Source organism: Heterodontus francisci, chromosome 17, assembly GCF_036365525.1.
Source record: "Heterodontus francisci isolate sHetFra1 chromosome 17, sHetFra1.hap1, whole genome shotgun sequence".
Classification (NCBI taxonomy): Eukaryota; Metazoa; Chordata; class Chondrichthyes; order Heterodontiformes; family Heterodontidae; genus Heterodontus; species Heterodontus francisci.
In genome coordinates this window covers 87,346,309-87,373,132 of record NC_090387.1, presented here as the reverse complement: position 1 = coordinate 87,373,132, position 26,824 = coordinate 87,346,309, and the positions used below count along the sequence as shown (strand labels likewise).

The following is a 26,824-nucleotide window of genomic DNA, read 5'->3' as shown; positions in this document are numbered from 1 at the left end:
GAGGAAGGGTGGAAGGAGAGTGAGGAAGAGTGAAGGGTCAGTGAGGAAGGGTGGAAGGAGAGTGAGGAAGAGTGGAGGGTCAGTGAGGAAGGGTGGAAGGAGTGTAAGGAAGAGTGAAGGGACAGTGAGGAAGCCTGAACCAGTAGTGAGCGGAAGTGAGCAGAAAGTGAGGAGGAGCAGTGCCCAGGAAAATGTTAAAACATCAAATGCAACAGCTTCTGTTTTTACCATAATAAATCGGGCTGCTCCTCCCCCCACCTTTTTTTAAAGCTCTTTCATTTGTTGGAGAGATTTTGTTACCTGTAGCGCAAATGCCAAGTAGCCCTCCACACCTCGATGATTCACCACATCTTCCAAGGTCCTAACTGTGCTGCCCAGGTAACAGTTGAGGATCTGGGAGGGCAACAGGCCCACAGTGGAGGTAGCCAAATACTGTAATGTCTCCAACTTACTGATCTGAACAGAAAACGTAAAGATAAGAGTTACCATTTACACGGAAGACATCATATTTAGTTACATGCTATTAAATATCTAGCTCATCGAGAAAAGACAACCAACATTTTAAAAAAATTATTAATTTTTGGCTCTCCTGTCCCAGATGTCTCTTTGGGGTTAAGTTGACTACAACAAGAGCTCTGCCCATCTAGGTGCCGCTCTGCATGGCAGAGAGGACTGCGGTTGCTGCCTGATCTGCATGCAGAAGCCTCCTCCTCCCTTTCACCCATATATATGCCCGTAATGGAGCGATGGGGAGGGGCAAAAGGCTCATGACAATCCAAAATTGAGTAGAAACAAATGGTCCAAAAAGAACACAATGGGATATCTTACAGTATCTCACAATGGATAGAAATGACAATTCAAAGATGTTTCTCACTACCCTTTGATGTGGTGTTGGGATCCACTGAACCTAAAGCTCCCTCTCATCACTATTTCCAATCTGGTATCTCAACCAGAAAACGTTCCTCACGCAGTAAAGCAGCAATACTTTCATGTAGTTTACCTTGTAATCCACACGCTCCTTCAGTTTTACTGGGTCAGTGACCAACCAGTGACTATCCTCCATAAGGCAGAAAGAGAGTCTCTTTGGGGTTAAGTTGACTACAAGACAGCATGGCTGACGATGAATGATTGGTGACAATATGATCCTATGCAGCAGACACAGTAATCTGATAACTAAATATTCCAGGCACTGCCTTTAACCAGTGAGCCCGGCTCATTCAGGGACCTTGGTGGGAAAAGTGCAGACTGCGGACTGGGATTCTTCTCAATGTGCTTCAGATAACCCTTAAGATAATGCCCCAACTGGGACAAACAGCAAGAAATGACCAATGACCAGTGCACTGGTGAACTGTGTGGTTTCAGCCAGTTAAGACTCAATAGTAATTCTCTGCATGGTTGTGGCTCTCTAGACTTAAGCAAAGTGTGGTGCGTCCCTATGGGGTGAGTGTGCACTCAGCACAGTCTAATCACCTGTGTGGATCTCACAACAATTTGGTCTGGAGACTCTTAAACATGGTAATCAGTGTCCGTACATATCAAGCCATCCAGCTGACCAAACATGAAACAGCCTTGAGGAGCCCCACCCTGGGACTAATTGGGTTCCATTTAGTTTTGAAAAAAGGAACACATTTATTCCCAAAGGGATCTGAAGTTGAATTGCTCACACTCTCAGGCCAAAATTTTATCAGCCCTCTAGGACCAGCAAGGGGGAGGGGGCCAGTAAAATTGTGAGGGAGGGCAGGGGGTGGAGTGACCGTTGCCTACCTGACACCATTGAATTTAGTCTCGGCTGGAGTGCCTGAGGACAGCCGTCCTGCCCAGAGACCAGTTAATGGCCACTTAAGAGCCTCTTCCAACTGCCGCTGGTACTGTGGCCTGCCTGCTTGACTGGTCCCGGCAAACCTGCCCTCACTTACCTGCTTTCAAGGACGGTGTCCATGTTGCCTCTTCTAGCTGGGGGCAGTCCCAGCAGTGGCCACCGCTCCCAGTGACGCTGTTGAGACTGCTGAGCTGCCGGCCTTCTCACTGGCTGGCAGCTCTTGGAAGTGACAGCCCCGTCCTTAAAGGGCTGGGAATCCCGGAGCCAGGCAGTAACAGCCTGGCCACTGTAAAATGTGGCCAGGGGTCCCTCAAACAGCCACGGCAGGGTACATCCACATTTGTGGCATAGTGTCGGGGTTTCCACCGCCTCTATAAATTTCAGCCCTCAGAGTCTGCAAATCTGAAGTTTTCTGTTTCCACTATCCTTCCACCGACACCACACCTCATTTTCCAGATCCTGCATCATGGTTTGGAGTACACCAAAGTCAGTGACACAAATCTCCACAGTTGGGGCCACAATGAGATGATTTGGGGCAGTACCATATTCATCTTCCGCTGTTCCTGAGGATAGGGAGAGAGAGAGAGAGAGATACTGGACAGTTGTTCCCAAGGAGAGCGGGAGGAGAGATAGAGAGAGATAATGCTTTTCCTGAGGGGGAGAGAGAAAGAGAGAGAGAGATATTGGACAGCTGTTCCCAAGAGGAAGGACTGAGAAAGATACTGGACAGCTGTTCCTGAAGGGGAGAGAGAGAGATACTGGACAGCTGTTCCCAAGAGGAAGGAGTGAGAAAGATACTGGACAGCTGTTCCCAAGGGGAAGGAGAGAGAGATACTGGACAGCTGTTCCCAAGGGGAAGGAGAGAGAGAGATACTGGACAGCTGTTCCTGAGGGGAGAGAGAGAGAGATGCTGGACAGCTGATCACAAGGGGAAGGAGAGAGAGATACTGGACAGCTGTTCCCAAGGGGAAGGAGAGAGAGAGATACTGGACAGCTGTTCCTGAGGGGAGAGAGAGAGAGATGCTGGACAGCTGTTCCCAAGGGGAAGGAGAGAGAGATACTAGACAGCTGTTCCCAAGGGGAAGGAGAGAGAGAGATACTGGACAGCTGTTCCTGAAGGGAGGGAGAGAGAGAGATACTGGACAGCTGTTCCCGAAGGGAGGGAGAGAGAGAGATACTGGACAGCTGTTCCCAAGGGGAGAGAGACAGAGAGATGCTGGACAGCTGTTCCCAAGGGGACAGAGAGAGAGATACTGGACAGCTGTTCCCAAGAGGAGAGAGAGAGAGAGAGATACTGGACAGTTGTTCCCAAGGGGAGGGAGAGATACTGGACAGCTGTTCCCAAGGGGGGGAGAGAGAGGTAGATACTGAACAGCTGTTCCCAAGGGGAGAGAGAGAGAGATACTGGACAGCTGTTCCCAAGGGGAGAGAGAGAGAGAGAGATACTGGAAAGTTGTTCCCAAGGGGAGGGAGAGAGAGAGATACTGGACAGCTGTTCCCAAGGGGGGAGAGAGAGAGAGAGATACTGGAAAGTTGTTCCCAAGGGGAGGGAGAGAGAGAGATACTGGACAGCTGTTCCAAAGGAGAGGGAGAGAGAGGTACTGGACAGCTGTTCACAAGGGGAGGGAGAGAGATACTGGGCAGCTGTCCCCAAGGGGAGGGAGAGAAAGAGAGATACTGGACAGCTGTTCCCAAGGGGAGGGAGAGAGATACTGGACAGCTGTCCCCAAGGGGAGGGAGGGAGAGATACTGGACAGTTGTTCCCAAGGGGAGGGAGAGAGAGAGAGATACTGGACAGCTGTTCCCAAGGGGAGGGAGAGATACTGGACAGCTGTTCCCAAGGAGAGGGAGAGAGATACTGGACAGCTGTCCCCAAGGGGAGGGAGAGAAAGGTACTGGACAGCTGTCCCCAAGGGGAGGGAGAGAGATACTGGGGACAGCTGTCCCCAAGGGGAGGGAGAGAGAGAGAGATACTGGACAGCTGTTCCCAAGGAGAGGGAGAGAGAGGTACTGGACAGCTGTCCCCAAGGGGAGGGAAGAGAAAGAGAGATACTGGACAGCTGTCCCCAAGGAGAGGGAGAGAGAGAGAGATACTGAACAGGTGTTCCCAAGGAGAGGGAGAGAGAGGTACTGGACAGCTGTTCCCAAGGGGAGGCAGAGAGATACTGGACAGCTGTCCCCAAGGGGAGGGAGAGAGAGAGAGATACTGGACAGCTGTTCCCAAGGAGAGGGAGAGAGAGGTACTGGACAGCTGTTCCCAAGGGGAGGGAGAGGGATACTGGACAGCTGTCCCCAAGGAGAGGGAGAGAGAGAGAGATACTGGACAGCTGTTCCCAAGGGGAGGGAGAGAGAGAGAGATACTGGACAGCTGTTCCCAAGGAGAGGGAGAGAGATACTGGACAGCTGTTCCCAAGGAGAGGGAGAGAGAGGTACTGGACAGCTGTCCCCAAGGGGAGGGAGAGATATACTGGACAGCTGTCCCCAAGGGGAGGGAGAGAGCGAGAGATACTGGACAGCTGTTCCCAAGGGGAGGGAGAGAGAGGTACTGGACAGCTGTTCCCAAGGGGAGGGAGAGAGAGAGAGATACTGGACAGCTGTCCCCAAGGGGAGGGAGAGAGAGAGAGATACTGGACAGCTGTTCCGAAGGAGAGGGAGAGAGAGGTACTGGACAGCTGTTCCCAAGGGGAGGGAGAGAGATACTGGACAGCTGTTCCCAAGGGGAGGGAGGGAGAGAGATACTGGACAGTTGTTCCCAAGGGGAGGGAGGGAGAGATACTGGACAGTTGTTCCCAAGGGGAGGGAGAGAGAGAGAGATACTGGACAGCTGTTCCCAAGGGGAGGGAGAGAGAGAGAGATACTGGACAGCTGTTCCCAAGGAGAGGGAGAGAGATACTGGACAGCTGTCCCCAAGGGGAGGGAGAGAGAGGTACTGGCCAGCTGTCCCCAAGGGGAGGGAGAGAGAGAGAGATACTGGACAGCTGTTCCCAAGGAGAGGGAGAGAGAGGTACTGGACAGCTGTTCCCAAGGGGAGGGAGAGAGATACTGGACAGCTGTTCCCAAGGGGAGGAAGGGAGAGAGATACTGGACAGTTGTTCCCAAGGGGAGGGAGGGAGAGATACTGGACAGTTGTTCCCAAGGGGAGGGAGAGAGAGAGAGATACTGGACAGCTGTTCCCAAGGGGAGGGAGAGAGGGAGAGATACTGGACAGCTGTTCCCAAGGAGAGGGAGAGAGATACTGGACAGCTGTCCCCAAGGGGAGGGAGAGAGAGGTACTGGACAGCTGTCCCCAAGGGGAGGGAGAGAGATACTGGGGACAGCTGTCCCCAAGGGGAGGGAGAGAGAGAGAGATACTGGACAGCTGTTCCCAAGGAGAGGGAGAGAGAGGTACTGGACAGCTGTCCCCAAGGGGAGGAAAGAGAAAGAGAGATACTGGACAGCTGTCCCCAAGGAGAGGGAGAGAGAGATACTGGACAGGTGTTCCCAAGGAGAGGGAGAGAGAGGTACTGGACAGCTGTTCCCAAGGGGAGGCAGAGAGATACTGGACAGCTGTCCCCAAGGGGAGGGAGAGAGCGAGAGATACTGGACAGGTGTTCCCAAGGAGAGGGAGAGAGAGGTACTGGACAGCTGTTCCCAAGGGGAGGGAGAGGGATACTGGACAGCTGTCCCCAAGGAGAGGGAGAGAGAGAGAGATACTGGACAGCTGTTCCCAAGGGGAGGGAGAGAGAGAGAGATACTGGACAGCTGTTCCCAAGGAGAGGGAGAGAGATACTGGACAGCTGTTCCCAAGGAGAGGGAGAGAGAGGTACTGGACAGCTGTCCCCAAGGGGAGGGAGAGAGCGAGAGATACTGGACAGCTGTTCCCAAGGGGAGGGAGAGAGAGGTACTGGACAGCTGTTCCCAAGGGGAGGGAGAGAGAGAGAGATACTGGACAGCTGTCCCCAAGGGGAGGGAGAGAGAGAGAGATACTGGACAGCTGTTCCGAAAGAGAGGGAGAGAGAGGTACTGGACAGCTGTTCCCAAGGGGAGGGAGAGAGATACTGGACAGCTGTTCCCAAGGGGAGGGAGGGAGAGAGATACTGGACAGTTGTTCCCAAGGGGAGGGAGGGAGAGATACTGGACAGTTGTTCCCAAGGGGAGGGAGAGAGAGAGAGATACTGGACAGCTGTTCCCAAGGGGAGGGAGAGAGAGAGAGATACTGGACAGCTGTTCCCAAGGAGAGGGAGAGAGATACTGGACAGCTGTCCCCAAGGGGAGGGAGAGAGAGGTACTGGCCAGCTGTCCCCAAGGGGAGGGAGAGAGAGAGAGATACTGGACAGCTGTTCCCAAGGAGAGGGAGAGAGAGGTACTGGACAGCTGTTCCCAAGGGGAGGGAGAGAGAGGTACTGGACAGCTGTTCCCAAGGGGAGGAAGGGAGAGAGATACTGGACAGTTGTTCCCAAGGGGAGGGAGGGAGAGATACTGGACAGTTGTTCCAAGGGGAGGGAGAGAGAGAGAGATACTGGACAGCTGTTCCCAAGGGGAGGGAGAGAGGGAGAGATACTGGACAGCTGTTCCCAAGGAGAGGGAGAGAGATACTGGACAGCTGTCCCCAAGGGGAGGGAGAGAGAGGTACTGGACAGCTGTTCCCAAGGGGAGGGAGAGAGATACTGGACAGCTGTTCCCAAGGGGAGGAAGGGAGAGAGATACTGGACAGTTGTTCCCAAGGGGAGGGAGGGAGAGATACTGGACAGTTGTTCCCAAGGGGAGGGAGAGAGAGAGAGATACTGGACAGCTGTTCCCAAGGGGAGGGAGAGAGGGAGAGATACTGGACAGCTGTTCCCAAGGAGAGGGAGAGAGATACTGGACAGCTGTCCCCAAGGGGAGGGAGAGAGAGGTACTGGACAGCTGTCCCCAAGGGGAGGGAGAGAGATACTGGGGACAGCTGTCCCCAAGGGGAGGGAGAGAGAGAGAGATACTGGACAGCTGTTCCCAAGGAGAGGGAGAGAGAGGTACTGGACAGCTGTCCCCAAGGGGAGGAAAGAGAAAGAGAGATACTGGACAGCTGTCCCCAAGGAGAGGGAGAGAGAGATACTGGACAGGTGTTCCCAAGGAGAGGGAGAGAGAGGTACTGGACAGCTGTTCCCAAGGGGAGGCAGAGAGATACTGGACAGCTGTCCCCAAGGGGAGGGAGAGAGCGAGAGATACTGGACAGGTGTTCCCAAGGAGAGGGAGAGAGAGGTACTGGACAGCTGTTCCCAAGGGGAGGGAGAGGGATACTGGACAGCTGTCCCCAAGGAGAGGGAGAGAGAGAGAGATACTGGACAGCTGTTCCCAAGGGGAGGGAGAGAGAGAGAGATACTGGACAGCTGTTCCCAAGGAGAGGGAGAGAGATACTGGACAGCTGTTCCCAAGGAGAGGGAGAGAGAGGTACTGGACAGCTGTCCCCAAGGGGAGGGAGAGAGCGAGAGATACTGGACAGCTGTTCCCAAGGGGAGGGAGAGAGAGGTACTGGACAGCTGTTCCCAAGGGGAGGGAGAGAGAGAGAGATACTGGACAGCTGTCCCCAAGGGGAGGGAGAGAGAGAGAGATACTGGACAGCTGTTCCGAAAGAGAGGGAGAGAGAGGTACTGGACAGCTGTTCCCAAGGGGAGGGAGAGAGATACTGGACAGCTGTTCCCAAGGGGAGGGAGGGAGAGAGATACTGCAGTTGTTCCCAAGGGGAGGGAGGGAGAGATACTGGACAGTTGTTCCCAAGGGGAGGGAGAGAGAGAGAGATACTGGACAGCTGTTCCCAAGGGGAGGGAGAGAGAGAGAGATACTGGACAGCTGTTCCCAAGGAGAGGGAGAGAGATACTGGACAGCTGTCCCCAAGGGGAGGGAGAGAGATACTGGACAGCTGTTCCCAAGGGGAGGGAGAGAGATACTGGACAGCTGTCCCCAAGGGGAGGGAGAGAGAGAGAGATACTGGACAGCTGTTCCCAAGGAGAGGGAGAGAGAGGTACTGGACAGCTGTTCCCAAGGGGAGGGATAGAGATACTGGACAGCTGCTCCCAAGGGGAGGAAGGGAGAGAGATACTGGACAGTTGTTCCCAAGGGGAGGGAGGGAGAGATACTGGACAGTTGTTCCCAAGGGGAGGGAGAGAGAGAGAGATACTGGACAGCTGTTCCCAAGGGGAGGGAGAGAGGGAGAGATACTGGACAGCTGTTCCCAAGGAGAGGGAGAGAGATACTGGACAGCTGTCCCCAAGGGGAGGGAGAGAGAGGTACTGGACAGCTGTCCCCAAGGGGAGGGAGAGAGATACTGGGGACAGCTGTCCCCAAGGGGAGGGAGAGAGAGAGAGATACTGGACAGCTGTTCCCGAAGGGAGGGAGAGAGAGAGATACTGGACAGCTGTTCCCAAGGGGAGAGAGACAGAGAGATGCTGGACAGCTGTTCCCAAGGGGACAGAGAGAGAGATACTGGACAGCTGTTCCCAAGAGGAGAGAGAGAGAGAGAGATACTGGACAGTTGTTCCCAAGGGGAGGGAGAGATACTGGACAGCTGTTCCCAAGGGGGGGAGAGAGAGGTAGATACTGAACAGCTGTTCCCAAGGGGAGAGAGAGAGAGATACTGGACAGCTGTTCCCAAGGGGAGAGAGAGAGAGAGAGATACTGGAAAGTTGTTCCCAAGGGGAGGGAGAGAGAGAGATACTGGACAGCTGTTCCCAAGGGGGGAGAGAGAGAGAGAGATACTGGAAAGTTGTTCCCAAGGGGAGGGAGAGAGAGAGATACTGGACAGCTGTTCCAAAGGAGAGGGAGAGAGAGGTACTGGACAGCTGTTCACAAGGGGAGGGAGAGAGATACTGGGCAGCTGTCCCCAAGGGGAGGGAGAGAAAGAGAGATACTGGACAGCTGTTCCCAAGGGGAGGGAGAGAGATACTGGACAGCTGTCCCCAAGGGGAGGGAGGGAGAGATACTGGACAGTTGTTCCCAAGGGGAGGGAGAGAGAGAGAGATACTGGACAGCTGTTCCCAAGGGGAGGGAGAGATACTGGACAGCTGTTCCCAAGGAGAGGGAGAGAGATACTGGACAGCTGTCCCCAAGGGGAGGGAGAGAAAGGTACTGGACAGCTGTCCCCAAGGGGAGGGAGAGAGATACTGGGGACAGCTGTCCCCAAGGGGAGGGAGAGAGAGAGAGATACTGGACAGCTGTTCCCAAGGAGAGGGAGAGAGAGGTACTGGACAGCTGTCCCCAAGGGGAGGGAAGAGAAAGAGAGATACTGGACAGCTGTCCCCAAGGAGAGGGAGAGAGAGAGAGATACTGAACAGGTGTTCCCAAGGAGAGGGAGAGAGAGGTACTGGACAGCTGTTCCCAAGGGGAGGCAGAGACATACTGGACAGCTGTCCCCAAGGAGAGGGAGAGAGAGAGAGATACTGGACAGCTGTTCCCAAGGAGAGGGAGAGAGAGAGAGATACTGGACAGCTGTTCCCAAGGAGAGGGAGAGAGATACTGGACAGCTGTTCCCAAGGAGAGGGAGAGAGAGGTACTGGACAGCTGTCCCCAAGGGGAGGGAGAGATATACTGGACAGCTGTCCCCAAGGGGAGGGAGAGAGCGAGAGATACTGGACAGCTGTTCCCAAGGGGAGGGAGAGAGAGGTACTGGACAGCTGTTCCCAAGGGGAGGGAGAGAGAGAGAGATACTGGACAGCTGTCCCCAAGGGGAGGGAGAGAGAGAGAGAGATACTGGACAGCTGTTCCGAAGGAGAGGGAGAGAGAGGTACTGGACAGCTGTTCCCAAGGGGAGGGAGAGAGATACTGGACAGCTGTTCCCAAGGGGAGGGAGGGAGAGAGATACTGGACAGTTGTTCCCAAGGGGAGGGAGGGAGAGATACTGGACAGTTGTTCCCAAGGGGAGGGAGAGAGAGAGAGATACTGGACAGCTGTTCCCAAGGGGAGGGAGAGAGAGAGAGATACTGGACAGCTGTTCCCAAGGAGAGGGAGAGAGATACTGGACAGCTGTCCCCAAGGGGAGGGAGAGAGAGGTACTGGCCAGCTGTCCCCAAGGGGAGGGAGAGAGAGAGAGATACTGGACAGCTGTTCCCAAGGAGAGGGAGAGAGAGGTACTGGACAGCTGTTCCCAAGGGGAGGGAGAGAGATACTGGACAGCTGTTCCCAAGGGGAGGAAGGGAGAGAGATACTGGACAGTTGTTCCCAAGGGGAGGGAGGGAGAGATACTGGACAGTTGTTCCCAAGGGGAGGGAGAGAGAGAGAGATACTGGACAGCTGTTCCCAAGGGGAGGGAGAGAGGGAGAGATACTGGACAGCTGTTCCCAAGGAGAGGGAGAGAGATACTGGACAGCTGTCCCCAAGGGGAGGGAGAGAGAGGTACTGGACAGCTGTCCCCAAGGGGAGGGAGAGAGATACTGGGGACAGCTGTCCCCAAGGGGAGGGAGAGAGAGAGAGATACTGGACAGCTGTTCCCAAGGAGAGGGAGAGAGAGGTACTGGACAGCTGTCCCCAAGGGGAGGAAAGAGAAAGAGAGATACTGGACAGCTGTCCCCAAGGAGAGGGAGAGAGAGATACTGGACAGGTGTTCCCAAGGAGAGGGAGAGAGAGGTACTGGACAGCTGTTCCCAAGGGGAGGCAGAGAGATACTGGACAGCTGTCCCCAAGGGGAGGGAGAGAGCGAGAGATACTGGACAGGTGTTCCCAAGGAGAGGGAGAGAGAGGTACTGGACAGCTGTTCCCAAGGGGAGGGAGAGGGATACTGGACAGCTGTCCCCAAGGAGAGGGAGAGAGAGAGAGATACTGGACAGCTGTTCCCAAGGGGAGGGAGAGAGAGAGAGATACTGGACAGCTGTTCCCAAGGAGAGGGAGAGAGATACTGGACAGCTGTTCCCAAGGAGAGGGAGAGAGAGGTACTGGACAGCTGTCCCCAAGGGGAGGGAGAGAGCGAGAGATACTGGACAGCTGTTCCCAAGGGGAGGGAGAGAGAGGTACTGGACAGCTGTTCCCAAGGGGAGGGAGAGAGAGAGAGATACTGGACAGCTGTCCCCAAGGGGAGGGAGAGAGAGAGAGATACTGGACAGCTGTTCCGAAAGAGAGGGAGAGAGAGGTACTGGACAGCTGTTCCCAAGGGGAGGGAGAGAGATACTGGACAGCTGTTCCCAAGGGGAGGGAGGGAGAGAGATACTGGACAGTTGTTCCCAAGGGGAGGGAGGGAGAGATACTGGACAGTTGTTCCCAAGGGGAGGGAGAGAGAGAGAGATACTGGACAGCTGTTCCCAAGGGGAGGGAGAGAGAGAGAGATACTGGACAGCTGTTCCCAAGGAGAGGGAGAGAGATACTGGACAGCTGTCCCCAAGGGGAGGGAGAGAGAGGTACTGGCCAGCTGTCCCCAAGGGGAGGGAGAGAGAGAGAGATACTGGACAGCTGTTCCCAAGGAGAGGGAGAGAGAGGTACTGGACAGCTGTTCCCAAGGGGAGGGAGAGAGATACTGGACAGCTGTTCCCAAGGGGAGGAAGGGAGAGAGATACTGGATAGTTGTTCCCAAGGGGAGGGAGGGAGAGATACTGGACAGTTGTTCCCAAGGGGAGGGAGAGAGAGAGAGATACTGGACAGCTGTTCCCAAGGGGAGGGAGAGAGGGAGAGATACTGGACAGCTGTTCCCAAGGAGAGGGAGAGAGATACTGGACAGCTGTCCCCAAGGGGAGGGAGAGAGAGGTACTGGACAGCTGTCCCCAAGGGGAGGGAGAGAGATACTGGGGACAGCTGTCCCCAAGGGGAGGGAGAGAGAGAGAGATACTGGACAGCTGTTCCCAAGGAGAGGGAGAGAGAGGTACTGGACAGCTGTCCCCAAGGGGAGGAAAGAGAAAGAGAGATACTGGACAGCTGTCCCCAAGGAGAGGGAGAGAGAGATACTGGACAGGTGTTCCCAAGGAGAGGGAGAGAGAGGTACTGGACAGCTGTTCCCAAGGGGAGGCAGAGAGATACTGGACAGCTGTCCCCAAGGGGAGGGAGAGAGCGAGAGATACTGGACAGGTGTTCCCAAGGAGAGGGAGAGAGAGGTACTGGACAGCTGTTCCCAAGGGGAGGGAGAGGGATACTGGACAGCTGTCCCCAAGGAGAGGGAGAGAGAGAGAGATACTGGACAGCTGTTCCCAAGGGGAGGGAGAGAGAGAGAGATACTGGACAGCTGTTCCCAAGGAGAGGGAGAGAGATACTGGACAGCTGTTCCCAAGGAGAGGGAGAGAGAGGTACTGGACAGCTGTCCCCAAGGGGAGGGAGAGAGCGAGAGATACTGGACAGCTGTTCCCAAGGGGAGGGAGAGAGAGGTACTGGACAGCTGTTCCCAAGGGGAGGGAGAGAGAGAGAGATACTGGACAGCTGTCCCCAAGGGGAGGGAGAGAGAGAGAGATACTGGACAGCTGTTCCGAAAGAGAGGGAGAGAGAGGTACTGGACAGCTGTTCCCAAGGGGAGGGAGAGAGATACTGGACAGCTGTTCCCAAGGGGAGGGAGGGAGAGAGATACTGCAGTTGTTCCCAAGGGGAGGGAGGGAGAGATACTGGACAGTTGTTCCCAAGGGGAGGGAGAGAGAGAGAGATACTGGACAGCTGTTCCCAAGGGGAGGGAGAGAGAGAGAGATACTGGACAGCTGTTCCCAAGGAGAGGGAGAGAGATACTGGACAGCTGTCCCCAAGGGGAGGGAGAGAGATACTGGACAGCTGTTCCCAAGGGGAGGGAGAGAGATACTGGACAGCTGTCCCCAAGGGGAGGGAGAGAGAGAGAGATACTGGACAGCTGTTCCCAAGGAGAGGGAGAGAGAGGTACTGGACAGCTGTTCCCAAGGGGAGGGATAGAGATACTGGACAGCTGTTCCCAAGGGGAGGAAGGGAGAGAGATACTGGACAGTTGTTCCCAAGGGGAGGGAGGGAGAGATACTGGACAGTTGTTCCCAAGGGGAGGGAGAGAGAGAGAGATACTGGACAGCTGTTCCCAAGGGGAGGGAGAGAGGGAGAGATACTGGACAGCTGTTCCCAAGGAGAGGGAGAGAGATACTGGACAGCTGTCCCCAAGGGGAGGGAGAGAGAGGTACTGGACAGCTGTCCCCAAGGGGAGGGAGAGAGATACTGGGGACAGCTGTCCCCAAGGGGAGGGAGAGAGAGAGAGATACTGGACACCTGTTCCCAAGGAGAGGGAGAGAGAGGTATTGGACAGCTGTCCCCAAGGGGAGGGAAGAGAAAGAGAGATACTGGACAGCTGTCCCCAAGGAGAGGGAGAGAGAGAGAGATACTGGACAGGTGTTCCCAAGGAGAGGGAGAGAGAGGTACTGGACAGCTGTTCCCAAGGGGAGGCAGAGAGATACTGGACAGCTGTCCCCAAGGGGAGGGAGAGAGAGAGAGATACTGGACAGGTGTTCCCAAGGGGAGGGAGAGAGATACTGTACAGCTGTCCCCAAGGAGAGGGAGCGAGAGAGAGATACTGGACAGCTGTTCCCAAGGGGAGGGAGAGAGAGAGAGATACTGGATAGCTGTTCCCAAGGAGAGGGAGAGAGATACTGGACAGCTGTTCCCAAGGAGAGGGAGAGAGAGGTACTGGACAGCTGTCCCAAAGGGGAGGGAAGAGGGAGAGAGATACTGGACAGCTGTTCCCAAGGGGAGGGAGAGAGAGACTGGACAGCTGTTCCCAAGGGGAGGGAGAGAGAGAGATACTGGACAGCTGTCCCCAAGGGGAGAGAGAGAGAGAGAGATACAGGACAGCCGTTCCCAAGGAGAGGGAGAGAGATGTACTGGACAGCTGTTCCCAAGGAGAGGGAGAGAGAGGTACTGGACAGCTGTTCCCAAGGGGAGGGAGAGAGAGGTACTGGACAGCTGTTCCCAAGGGGAGGGAGAGAGAGCGAGATACAGGACAGCTGTTCCCAAGGGGAGGGAGAGAGAGAGAGAGAGATAGAGGACAGCTGTTCCCAAGGGCAGAGAGACAGAGAGATGCTGGACAGCTGTCCCCAAGGGGAGGGAGAGAGAGAGAGATACTGGACAGCTGTTCTGAAGGAGAGGGAGAGAGAGGTACTGGACAGCTGTTCCCAAGGGGAGGGAGAGAGATACTGGACAGCTGTTCCCAAGGGGCGGGAGGGAGAGAGATACTGGACAGTTGTTCCCAAGGGGAGGGAGGGAGAGATCCTGGACAGTTGTTCCCAAGGGGAGGGAGAGAGCGAGAGATACTGGACAGCTGTTCCCAAGGGGAGGGAGACAGAGATGCTGGACAGCTGTTGCCAAGGGGAGGGAGGGAGAGATACTGGACAGTTTTTCCCAAGGGGAGGGAGAGAGAGAGAGATACTGGACAGCTGTTCCCAAGGGGAGGGAGAGAGAGAGAGACACTGGACAGCTGTCCCCAAGGGGAGGGAGAGAGAGGTACTGGACAGCTGTCCCAAAGGGGAGGGAGAGAGATACTGGGGACAGCTGTCCCCAAGGGGAGGGAGAGAGAGAGAGATACTGGACAGCTGTTGCCAAGGAGAGGGAGAGAGATACTGGACAGCTGTCCCCAAGGAGAGGGAGAGAGAGAGAGATACTGGACAGGTGTTCCCAAGGGGAGGGAGAGAGATACTGGACAGCTGTCCCCAAGGGGAGGGAGAGAGAGAGAGATACTGGACAGGTGTTCCCAAGGAGAGGGAGGGAGATACTGGACAGCTGTCTCCAAGGGGAGGGAAGAGAGAGAGAGATACTGGACAGCTGTTCCGAAGGGGAGGGAGAGAGAGACTGGACAGCTGTTCCCAAGGGGAGGGAGAGAGAGAGATACTGGACAGCTGTCCCCAAGGGGAGGGAGAGAGAGAGAGATACAGGACAGCCGTTCCCAAGGAGAGGGAGAGAGATCTACTGGACAGCTTTTCCCAAGGAGAGGGAGAGAGAGGTACTGGACAGCTGTTCCCAAGGGGAGGGAGAGAGAGGTACTGGACAGCTGTCCCCAAGGGGAGGGAGAGAGAGAGAGATACTGGACAGCTGTTCCCAAGGAGAGGGAGAGAGAGGTACTGGACAGCTGTTCCCAAGGGGAGGGATAGAGATACTGGACAGCTGTTCCCAAGGAGAGGAAGGGAGAGAGATACTGGACAGCTGTTCCCAAGGGGAGGGAGGGAGAGATACTGGACAGTTGTTCCCAAGGGGAGGGAGAGAGAGAGAGATACTGGACAGCTGTTCCCAAGGGGAGGGAGAGAGGGAGAGATACTGGACAGCTGTTCCCAAGGAGAGGGAGAGAGATACTGGACAGCTGTCCCCAAGGGGAGGGAGAGAGAGGTACTGGACAGCTGTCCCCAAGGGGAGGGAGAGAGATACTGGGGAGAGCTGTCCCCAAGGGGAGGGAGAGAGAGAGAGCTACTGGACAGCTGTTCCCAAGGAGAGGGAGAGAGAGGTATTGGACAGCTGTCCCCAAGGGGAGGGAAGAGAAAGAGAGATACTGGACAGCTGTCCCCAAGGAGAGGGAGAGAGAGAGAGATACTGGACAGGTGTTCCCAAGGAGAGGGAGAGAGAGGTACTGGACAGCTGTTCCCAAGGGGAGGCAGAGAGATACTGGACAGCTGTCCCCAAGGGGAGGGAGAGAGAGAGAGATACTGGACAGGTGTTCCCAAGGGGAGGGAGAGAGATACTGTACAGCTGTCCCCAAGGAGAGGGAGCGAGAGAGAGATACTGGACAGCTGTTCCCAAGGGGAGGGAGAGAGAGAGAGATACTGGACAGCTGTTCCCAAGGAGAGGGAGAGAGATACTGGACAGCTGTTCCCAAGGAGAGGGAGAGAGAGGTACTGGACAGCTGTCCCAAAGGGGAGGGAAGAGGGAGAGAGATACTGGACAGCTGTTCCCAAGGGGAGGGAGAGAGAGACTGGACAGCTGTTCCCAAGGGGAGGGAGAGAGAGAGATACTGGACAGCTGTCCCCAAGGGGAGAGAGAGAAAGAGAGATACAGGACAGCCGTTCCCAAGGAGAGGGAGAGAGATGTACTGGACAGCTGTTCCCAAGGAGAGGGAGAGAGAGGGACTGGACAGCTGTTCCCAAGGGGAGGGAGAGAGAGGTACTGGACAGCTGTTCCCAAGGGGAGGGAGAGAGAGCGAGATACAGGACAGCTGTTCCCAAGGGGAGGGAGAGAGAGAGAGATAGAGGACAGCTGTTCCCAAGGGCAGAGAGACAGAGAGATGCTGGACAGCTGTCCCCAAGGGGAGGGAGAGAGAGAGAGATACTGGACAGCTGTTCCGAAGGAGAGGGAGAGAGAGGTACTGGACAGCTGTTCCCAAGGGGAGGGAGAGAGATACTGGACAGCTGTTCCCAAGGGGCGGGAGGGAGAGAGATACTGGACAGTTGTTCCCAAGGGGAGGGAGGGAGAGATCCTGGACAGTTGTTCCCAAGGGGAGGGAGAGAGAGAGAGATACTGGACAGCTGTTCCCAAGGGGAGGGAGACAGAGATGCTGGACAGCTGTTGCCAAGGGGAGGGAGGGAGAGATACTGGACAGTTGTTCCCAAGGGGAGGGAGAGAGAGAGAGATACTGGACAGCTGTTCCCAAGGGGAGGGAGAGAGAGAGAGACACTGGACAGCTGTCCCCAAGGGGAGGGAGAGACAGGTACTGGACAGCTGTCCCAAAGGGGAGGGAGAGAGATACTGGGGACAGCTGTCCCCAAGGGGAGGGAGAGAGAGAGAGATACTGGACAGCTGTTGCCAAGGAGAGGGAGAGAGATACTGGACAGCTGTCCCCAAGGAGAGGGAGAGAGAGAGAGATACTGGACAGGTGTTCCCAAGGGGAGGGAGAGAGATACTGGACAGCTGTCCCCAAGGGGAGGGAGAGAGAGAGAGATACTGGACAGGTGTTCCCAAGGAGAGGGAGAGAGATACTGGACAGCTGTCCCCAAGGGGAGGTAAGAGAGAGAGAGATACTGGACAGCTGTTCCGAAGGGGAGGGAGAGAGAGACTGGACAGCTGTTCCCAAGGGGAGGGAGAGAGAGAGATACTGGACAGCTGTCCCCAAGGGGAGGGAGAGAGAGAGAGATACAGGACAGCCGTTCCCAAGGAGAGGGAGAGAGATGTACTGGACAGCTTTTCCCAAGGAGAGGGAGAGAGAGGTACTGGACAGCTGTTCCCAAGGGGAGGGAGAGAGAGGTACTGGACAGCTGTTCCCAAGGGGAGGGAGAGAGATGTACTGGACAGCTGTTCCCAAGGAGAGGGAGAGAGAGCGAGATACAGGACAGCTGTTCCCAAGGGGAGGGAGAGAGAGAGAGATACAGGACAGCTGTTCCCAAGGGGGGAGAGACAGAGATGCTGGACAGCTGTTCCCAAGGAGAGGGAGAGAGAGGTACTGGACAGCTGTTCCCAAGGGGAGGGAGAGAGAAGTACTGGACAGCTGTTCCCAAGGGGAGGGAGAGAGAGAGAGATACTGGACAGCTGTCGCCAAGGGGAGGGAGAGAGAGAGAGATACTGGACAGCTATTCCGAAGGAGAGGGAGAGAGAGGTACTGGACCGCTGTTCCCAAGGGGAGGGAGAGAGATACTGGACAGCTGTTCCCAAGGGGAGGGAGGGAGAGAGATACTGGACAGTTGTTCCCAAGGGGAGGGAGGGAGAGATACTGGACAGTTGTTCCCAAGGGGAGGGAGAGAGAGAGAGATACTGGACAGCTGTTCCCAAGGGGAGGGAGAGAGAGAGAGATACTGTACAGCTGTTCCCAAGGAGAGGGAGAGAGATACTGGACAGCTGTCCCCAAGGGGAGGGAGAGAGAGGTACTGGACAGCTGTCCCCAAGGGGAGGGAGAGAGATACTGGGGACAGCTGTCCCCAAGGGGAGGGAGAGAGAGAGAGATACTGGACAGCTGTTCCCAAGGAGAGGGAGAGAGAGGTACTGGACAGCTGTCCCCAAGGGGAGGGAAGAGAGAGAGAGATACTGGACAGCTGTTCCCAAGGGGAGAGAGAGAGGTACTGGACAGCTGTCCCCAAGGAGAGGGAGAGAGAGAGAGATACTGGACAGCTGTTCCCAAGGAGAGGGAGAGAGATACTGGACAGCTGTCCCCAAGGGGAGGGAGAGAGAGCTACTGGACAGCTGTTCCCAAGGGGAGGGAGAGAGAGAGAGATACTGGACAGCTGTTCCCAAGGGGAGGGAGAGCTACTGGACAGCTGTTCCCAAGGAGAGGGAGAGAGATACTGGACAGCTGTCCCCAAGGGGAGGGAGAGAGAGGTACTGGACAGCTGTCCCCAAGGGGAGGGAGAGAGATACTGGGGACAGCTGTCCCCAAGGGGAGGGAGGGAGAGATACTGGACAGTTGTTCCCAAGGGGAGGGAGAGAGAGAGAGATACTGGACAGCTGTTCCCAAGGGGAGGGAGAGAGATACTGGACAGCTGTTCCCAAGGGGAGGGAGGGAGAGATACTGGACAGTTGTTCCCAAGGGGAGGGAGAGAGAGAGAGATACTGGACAGCTGTTCCCAAGGGGAGGGAGAGATACTGGACAGCTGTTCCCAAGGAGAGGGAGAGAGATACTGGACAGCTGTCCCCAAGGGGAGGGAGAGAAAGGTACTGGACAGCTGTCCCCAAGGGGAGGGAGAGAGATACTGGGGACAGCTGTCCCCAAGGGGAGGGAGAGAGAGAGAGATACTGGACAGCTGTTCCCAAGGAGAGGGAGAGAGAGGTACTGGACAGCTGTCCCCAAGGGGAGGGAAGAGAAAGAGAGATACTGGACAGCTGTCCCCAAGGAGAGGGAGAGAGAGAGAGATACTGGACAGGTGTTCCCCAGGAGAGGGAGAGAGAGGTACTGGACAGCTGTTCCCAAGGGGAGGCAGAGAGATACTGGACAGCTGTCCCCAAGGGGAGGGTGAGAGAGAGAGATACTGGACAGATGTTCCCAAGGAGAGGGAGAGAGAGAGAGATACTGGACAGCTGTTCCCAAGGAGAGGGAGAGAGAGGTACTGGACAGCTGTTCCCAAGGGGAGGGAGAGGGATACTGGACAGCTGTCCCCAAGGAGAGGGAGAGAGAGAGAGATACTGGACAGCTGTTCCCAAGGGGAGGGAGAGAGAGAGAGATACTGGACAGCTGTTCCCAAGGAGAGGGAGAGAGATACTGGACAGCTGTTCCCAAGGAGAGGGAGAGAGAGGTACTGGACAGCTGTCCCCAAGGGGAGGGAGAGATATACTGGACAGCTGTCCCCAAGGGGAGGGAGAGAGCGAGAGATACTGGACAGCTGTTCCCAAGGGGAGGGAGAGAGAGGTACTGGACAGCTGTTCCCAAGGGGAGGGAGAGAGAGAGAGATACTGGACAGCTGTCCCCAAGGGGAGGGAGAGAGAGAGAGATACTGGACAGCTGTTCCGAAGGAGAGGGAGAGAGAGGTACTGGACAGCTGTTCCCAAGGGGAGGGAGAGAGATACTGGACAGCTGTTCCCAAGGGGAGGGAGGGAGAGAGATACTGGACAGTTGTTCCCAAGGGGAGGGAGGGAGAGATACTGGACAGTTGTTCCCAAGGGGAGGGAGAGAGAGAGAGATACTGGACAGCTGTTCCCAAGGGGAGGGAGAGAGAGAGAGATACTGGACAGCTGTTCCCAAGGAGAGGGAGAGAGAGGTACTGGACAGCTGTTCCCAAGGGGAGGGAGAGAGAGGTACTGGACAGCTGTTCCCAAGGGGAGGGAGAGAGAGGTACTGGACAGCTGTTCCCAAGGGGAGGGAGAGAGAGCGAGATACAGGACAGCTGTTCCCAAGGGGAGGGAGAGAGAGAGAGATAGAGGACAGCTGTTCCCAAGGGCAGAGAGACAGAGAGATGCTGGACAGCTGTCCCCAAGGGGAGGGAGAGAGAGAGAGATACTGGACAGCTGTTCCGAAGGAGAGGGAGAGAGAGGTACTGGACAGCTGTTCCCAAGGGGAGGGAGAGAGATACTGGACAGCTGTTCCCAAGGGGCGGGAGGGAGAGAAATACTGGACAGTTGTTCCCAAGGGGAGGGAGGGAGAGATCCTGGACAGTTGTTCCCAAGGGGAGGGAGAGAGAGAGAGATACTGGACAGCTGTTCCCAAGGGGAGGGAGACAGAGATGCTGGACAGCTGTTGCCAAGGGGAGGGAGGGAGAGATACTGGACAGTTGTTCCCAAGGGGAGGGAGAGAGAGAGAGATACTGGACAGCTGTTCCCAAGGGGAGGGAGAGAGAGAGAGATACTGGACAGGTGTTCCCCAGGAGAGGGAGAGAGAGGTACTGGACAGCTGTTCCCAAGGGGAGGCAGAGAGATACTGGACAGCTGTCCCCAAGGGGAGGGTGAGAGAGAGAGATACTGGACAGATGTTCCCAAGGAGAGGGAGAGAGAGAGAGATACTGGACAGCTGTTCCCAAGGAGAGGGAGAGAGAGGTACTGGACAGCTGTTCCCAAGGGGAGGGAGAGGGATACTGGACAGCTGTCCCCAAGGAGAGGGAGAGAGAGAGAGATACTGGACAGCTGTTCCCAAGGGGAGGGAGAGAGAGAGAGATACTGGACAGCTGTTCCCAAGGAGAGGGAGAGAGATACTGGACAGCTGTTCCCAAGGAGAGGGAGAGAGAGGTACTGGACAGCTGTCCCCAAGGGGAGGGAGAGATATACTGGACAGCTGTCCCCAAGGGGAGGGAGAGAGCGAGAGATACTGGACAGCTGTTCCCAAGGGGAGGGAGAGAGAGGTACTGGACAGCTGTTCCCAAGGGGAGGGAGAGAGAGAGAGATACTGGACAGCTGTCCCCAAGGGGAGGGAGAGAGAGAGAGATACTGGACAGCTGTTCCGAAGGAGAGGGAGAGAGAGGTACTGGACAGCTGTTCCCAAGGGGAGGGAGAGAGATACTGGACAGCTGTTCCCAAGGGGAGGGAGGGAGAGAGATACTGGACAGTTGTTCCCAAGGGGAGGGAGGGAGAGATACTGGACAGTTGTTCCCAAGGGGAGGGAGAGAGAGAGAGATACTGGACAGCTGTTCCCAAGGGGAGGGAGAGAGAGAGAGATACTGGACAGCTGTTCCCAAGGAGAGGGAGAGAGATACTGGACAGCTGTCCCCAAGGGGAGGGGGAGAGAGGTACTGGACAGCTGTCCCCAAGGGGAGGGAGAGAGAGAGAGATACTGGACAGCTGTTCCCAAGGAGAGGGAGAGAGAGGTACTGGACAGCTGTTCCCAAGGGGAGGGAGAGAGAGGTACTGGACAGCTGTTCCCAAGGGGAGGGAGAGAGAGCGAGATACAGGACAGCTGTTCCCAAGGGGAGGGAGAGAGAGAGAGATAGAGGACAGCTGTTCCCAAGGGCAGAGAGACAGAGAGATGCTGGACAGCTGTCCCCAAGGGGAGGGAGAGAGAGAGAGATACTGGACAGCTGTTCCGAAGGAGAGGGAGAGAGAGGTACTGGACAGCTGTTCCCAAGGGGAGGGAGAGAGATACTGGACAGCTGTTCCCAAGGGGCGGGAGGGAGAGAAATACTGGACAGTTGTTCCCAAGGGGAGGGAGGGAGAGATCCTGGACAGTTGTTCCCAAGGGGAGGGAGAGAGAGAGAGATACTGGACAGCTGTTCCCAAGGGGAGGGAGACAGAGATGCTGGACAGCTGTTGCCAAGGGGAGGGAGGGAGAGATACTGGACAGTTGTTCCCAAGGGGAGGGAGAGAGAGAGAGATACTGGACAGCTGTTCCCAAGGGGAGGGAGAGAGAGAGAGACACTGGACAGCTGTCCCCAAGGGGAGGGAGAGAGAGGTACTGGACAGCTGTCCCAAAGGGGAGGGAGAGAGATACTGGGGACAGCTGTCCCCAAGGGGAGGGAGAGAGAGAGAGATACTGGACAGCTGTTGCCAAGGAGAGGGAGAGAGAGTTACAGGACAGCTGTTCCCAAGGGGAGAGAGAGAGATACTGGACAGCTGTCCCCAAGGAGAGGGAGAGAGAGAGAGATACTGGACAGGTGTTCCCAAGGAGAGGGAGAGAGAGGTACTGGACAGCTGTCCCCAAGGGGAGGGAGAGATATACTGGACAGCTGTCCCCAAGGGGAGGGAGAGAGCGAGAGATACTGGACAGCTGTTCCCAAGGGGAGGGAGAGAGAGGTACTGGACAGCTGTTCCCAAGGGGAGGGAGAGAGAGAGAGATACTGGACAGCTGTCCCCAAGGTGAGGAAGAGAGAGAGAGATACTGGACAGCTGTTCCGAAGGAGAGGGAGAGAGAGGTACTGGACAGCTGTTCCCAAGGGGAGGGAGAGAGATACTGGACAGCTGTTCCCAAGGGGAGGGAGGGAGAGAGATACTGGACAGTTGTTCCCAAGGGGAGGGAGGGAGAGATACTGGACAGTTGTTCCCAAGGGGAGGGAGAGAGAGAGACATACTGGACAGCTGTTCCCAAGGGGAGGGAGAGAGAGAGAGATACTGGACAGCTGTTCCCAAGGAGAGGGAGAGAGATACTGGACAGCTGTCCCCAAGGGGAGGGAGAGAGAGGTACTGGACAGCTGTCCCCAAGGGGAGGGAGAGAGAGAGAGATACTGGACAGCTGTTCCCAAGGAGAGGGAGAGAGAGGTACTGGACAGCTGTTCCCAAGGGGAGGGAGAGAGATACTGGACAGCTGTTCCCAAGGGGAGGGAGGGAGAGATACTGGACAGTTGTTCCCAAGGGGAGGGAGAGAGAGAGAGATACTGGACAGCTGTTCCCAAGGGGAGGGAGAGAGAGAGAGATACTGTACAGCTGTTCCCAAGGGGAGGGAGGGAGAGATACTGGACAGTTGTTCCCAAGGGGAGGGAGAGAGAGAGAGATACTGGACAGCTGTTCCCAAGGGGAGGGAGAGAGAGAGAGATACTGTACAGCTGTTCCCAAGGAGAGGGAGAGAGATACTGGACAGCTGTCCCCAAGGGGAGGGAGAGAGAGGTACTGGACAGCTGTCCCCAAGGGGAGGGAGAGAGATACTGGGGACAGCTGTCCCCAAGAAGAGGGAGAGAGAGAGAGATACTGGACAGCTGTTCCCAAGGAGAGGGAGAGAGAGGTACTGGACAGCTGTCCCCAAGGGGAGGGAAGAGAGAGAGAGATACTGGACAGCTGTTCCCAAGGGGAGAGAGAGAGGTACTGGACAGCTGTCCCCAAGGAGAGGGAGAGAGAGAGAGATACTGGACAGCTGTTCCCAAGGAGAGGGAGAGAGATACTGGACAGCTGTCCCCAAGGGGAGGGAGAGAGAGGTACTGGACAGCTGTTCCCAAGGGGAGGGAGAGAGAGAGAGATACTGGACAGCTGTTCCCAAGGGGAGGGAGAGCTACTGGACAGCTGTTCCCAAGGAGAGGGAGAGAGATACTGGACAGCTGTCCCCAAGGGGAGGGAGAGAGAGGTACTGGACAGCTGTCCCCAAGGGGAGGGAGAGAGATACTGGGGACAGCTGTCCCCAAGGGGAGGGAGGGAGAGATACTGGACAGTTGTTCCCAAGGGGAGGGAGAGAGAGAGAGATACTGGACAGCTGTTCCCAAGGGGAGGGAGAGAGATACTGGACAGCTGTTCCCAAGGGGAGGGAGGGAGAGATACTGGACAGTTGTTCCCAAGGGGAGGGAGAGAGAGGTACTGGACAGCTGTTCCCAAGGGGAGGGAGAGGGATACTGGACAGCTGTCCCCAAGGAGAGGGAGAGAGAGAGAGATACTGGACAGCTGTTCCCAAGGGGAGGGAGAGAGAGAGAGATACTGGACAGCTGTTCCCAAGGAGAGGGAGAGAGATACTGGACAGCTGTTCCCAAGGAGAGGGAGAGAGAGGTACTGGACAGCTGTCCCCAAGGGGAGGGAGAGATATACTGGACAGCTGTCCCCAAGGGGAGGGAGAGAGCGAGAGATACTGGACAGCTGTTCCCAAGGGGAGGGAGAGAGAGGTACTGGACAGCTGTTCCCAAGGGGAGGGAGAGAGAGAGAGATACTGGACAGCTGTTCCGAAGGAGAGGGAGAGAGAGGTACTGGACAGCTGTTCCCAAGGGGAGGGAGAGAGATACTGGACAGCTGTTCCCAAGGGGAGGGAGGGAGAGAGATACTGGACAGTTGTTCCCAAGGGGAGGGAGGGAGAGATACTGGACAGTTGTTCCCAAGGGGAGGGAGAGAGAGAGACATACTGGACAGCTGTTCCCAAGGGGAGGGAGAGAGAGAGAGATACTGGACAGCTGTTCCCAAGGAGAGGGAGAGAGATACTGGACAGCTGTCCCCAAGGGGAGGGAGAGAGAGGTACTGGACAGCTGTCCCCAAGGGGAGGGAGAGAGAGAGAGATACTGGACAGCTGTTCCCAAGGAGAGGGAGAGAGAGGTACTGGACAGCTGTTCCCAAGGGGAGGGAGAGAGATACTGGACAGCTGTTCCCAAGGGGAGGGAGGGAGAGATACTGGACAGTTGTTCCCAAGGGGAGGGAGAGAGAGAGAGATACTGGACAGCTGTTCCCAAGGGGAGGGAGAGAGAGAGAGATACTGTACAGCTGTTCCCAAGGGGAGGGAGGGAGAGATACTGGACAGTTGTTCCCAAGGGGAGGGAGAGAGAGAGAGATACTGGACAGCTGTTCCCAAGGGGAGGGAGAGAGAGAGAGATACTGTACAGCTGTTCCCAAGGAGAGGGAGAGAGATACTGGACAGCTGTCCCCAAGGGGAGGGAGAGAGAGGTACTGGACAGCTGTCCCCAAGGGGAGGGAGAGAGATACTGGGGACAGCTGTCCCCAAGGAGAGGGAGAGAGAGAGAGATACTGGACAGCTGTTCCCAAGGAGAGGGAGAGAGAGGTACTGGACAGCTGTCCCCAAGGGGAGGGAAGAGAGAGAGAGATACTGGACAGCTGTTCCCAAGGGGAGAGAGAGAGGTACTGGACAGCTGTCCCCAAGGAGAGGGAGAGAGAGAGAGATACTGGACAGCTGTTCCCAAGGAGAGGGAGAGAGATACTGGACAGCTGTCCCCAAGGGGAGGGAGAGAGAGGTACTGGACAGCTGTTCCCAAGGGGAGGGAGAGAGAGAGAGATACTGGACAGCTGTTCCCAAGGGGAGGGAGAGCTACTGGACAGCTGTTCCCAAGGAGAGGGAGAGAGATACTGGACAGCTGTCCCCAAGGGGAGGGAGAGAGAGGTACTGGACAGCTGTCCCCAAGGGGAGGGAGAGAGATACTGGGGACAGCTGTCCCCAAGGGGAGGGAGGGAGAGATACTGGACAGTTGTTCCCAAGGGGAGGGAGAGAGAGAGAGATACTGGACAGCTGTTCCCAAGGGGAGGGAGAGAGATACTGGACAGCTGTTCCCAAGGGGAGGGAGGGAGAGATACTGGACAGTTGTTCCCAAGGGGAGGGAGAGAGAGGTACTGGACAGCTGTTCCCAAGGGGAGGGAGAGGGATACTGGACAGCTGTCCCCAAGGAGAGGGAGAGAGAGAGAGATACTGGACAGCTGTTCCCAAGGGGAGGGAGAGAGAGAGAGATACTGGACAGCTGTTCCCAAGGAGAGGGAGAGAGATACTGGACAGCTGTTCCCAAGGAGAGGGAGAGAGAGGTACTGGACAGCTGTCCCCAAGGGGAGGGAGAGATATACTGGACAGCTGTCCCCAAGGGGAGGGAGAGAGCGAGAGATACTGGACAGCTGTTCCCAAGGGGAGGGAGAGAGAGGTACTGGACAGCTGTTCCCAAGGGGAGGGAGAGAGAGAGAGATACTGGACAGCTGTCCCCAAGGTGAGGAAGAGAGAGAGAGATACTGGACAGCTGTTCCGAAGGAGAGGGAGAGAGAGGTACTGGACAGCTGTTCCCAAGGGGAGGGAGAGAGATACTGGACAGCTGTTCCCAAGGGGAGGGAGGGAGAGAGATACTGGACAGTTGTTCCCAAGGGGAGGGAGGGAGAGATACTGGACAGTTGTTCCCAAGGGGAGGGAGAGAGAGAGACATACTGGACAGCTGTTCCCAAGGGGAGGGAGAGAGAGAGAGATACTGGACAGCTGTTCCCAAGGAGAGGGAGAGAGATACTGGACAGCTGTCCCCAAGGGGAGGGAGAGAGAGGTACTGGACAGCTGTCCCCAAGGGGAGGGAGAGAGAGAGAGATACTGGACAGCTGTTCCCAAGGAGAGGGAGAGAGAGGTACTGGACAGCTGTTCCCAAGGGGAGGGAGAGAGATACTGGACAGCTGTTCCCAAGGGGAGGAAGGGAGAGAGATACTGGACAGTTGTTCCCAAGGGGAGGGAGGGATACTGGACAGTTGTTCCCAAGGGGAGGGAGCGAGAGAGAGATACTGGACAGCTGTTCCCAAGGGGAGGGAGAGAGGGAGAGATACTGGACAGCTGTTCCCAAGGCGAGGGAGAGAGATACTGGACAGCTGTCCCCAAGGGGAGGGAGAGAGAGGTACTGGACAGCTGTCTCCAAGGGGAGGGAGAGAGATACTGGGGACAGCTGTCCCCAAGGGGAGGGAGAGAGAGAGAGATACTGGACAGCTGTTCCCAAGGAGAGGGAGAGAGAGGTACTGGACAGCTGTTCCGAAGGGGAGGGAGAGACTGGACAGCTGTTCCCAAGGGGAGGGAGAGAGAGAGATACTGGACAGCTGTCCCCAAGGGGAGGGAGAGAGAGAGAGATACAGGACAGCCGTTCCCAAGGAGAGGGAGAGAGATGTACTGGACAGCTTTTCCCAAGGAGAGGGAGAGAGAGGTACTGGACAGCTGTTCCCAAGGGGAGGGAGAGAGAGGTACTGGACAGCTGTTCCCAAGGGGAGGGAGAGAGATGTACTGGACAGCTGTTCCCAAGGAGAGGGAGAGAGAGCGAGATACAGGACAGCTGTTCCCAAGGGGAGGGAGAGAGAGAGAGATACAGGACAGCTGTTCCCAAGGGGGGAGAGACAGAGATGCTGGACAGCTGTTCCCAAGGAGAGGGAGAGAGAGGTACTGGACAGCTGTTCCCAAGGGGAGGGAGAGAGAGGTACTGGACAGCTGTTCCCAAGGGGAGGGAGAGAGAGAGAGATACTGGACAGCTGTCGCCAAGGGGAGGGATAGAGAGAGAGATACTGGACATCTGTTCCGAAGGAGAGGGAGAGAGAGGTACTGGACCGCTGTTCCCAAGGGGAGGGAGAGAGATACTGGACAGCTGTTCCCAAGGGGAGGGAGGGAGAGAGATACTGGACAGT

General features: G+C 56.3%; 1 protein-coding gene across 1 annotated transcript in view; it reads right to left on the bottom strand.

Moving 5' to 3' along the window:
• Positions 1-26,824, bottom strand: part of LOC137379252 (transmembrane protein 64-like) — a 146,158-nt gene that overhangs the window by 9,345 nt on the left and 109,989 nt on the right. The window contains exon 2 of the mRNA XM_068049965.1: positions 301-456. Coding sequence (XP_067906066.1) covers positions 301-456 — 156 coding nt within the window. The remainder of the gene's footprint in view (positions 1-300; positions 457-26,824) is intronic.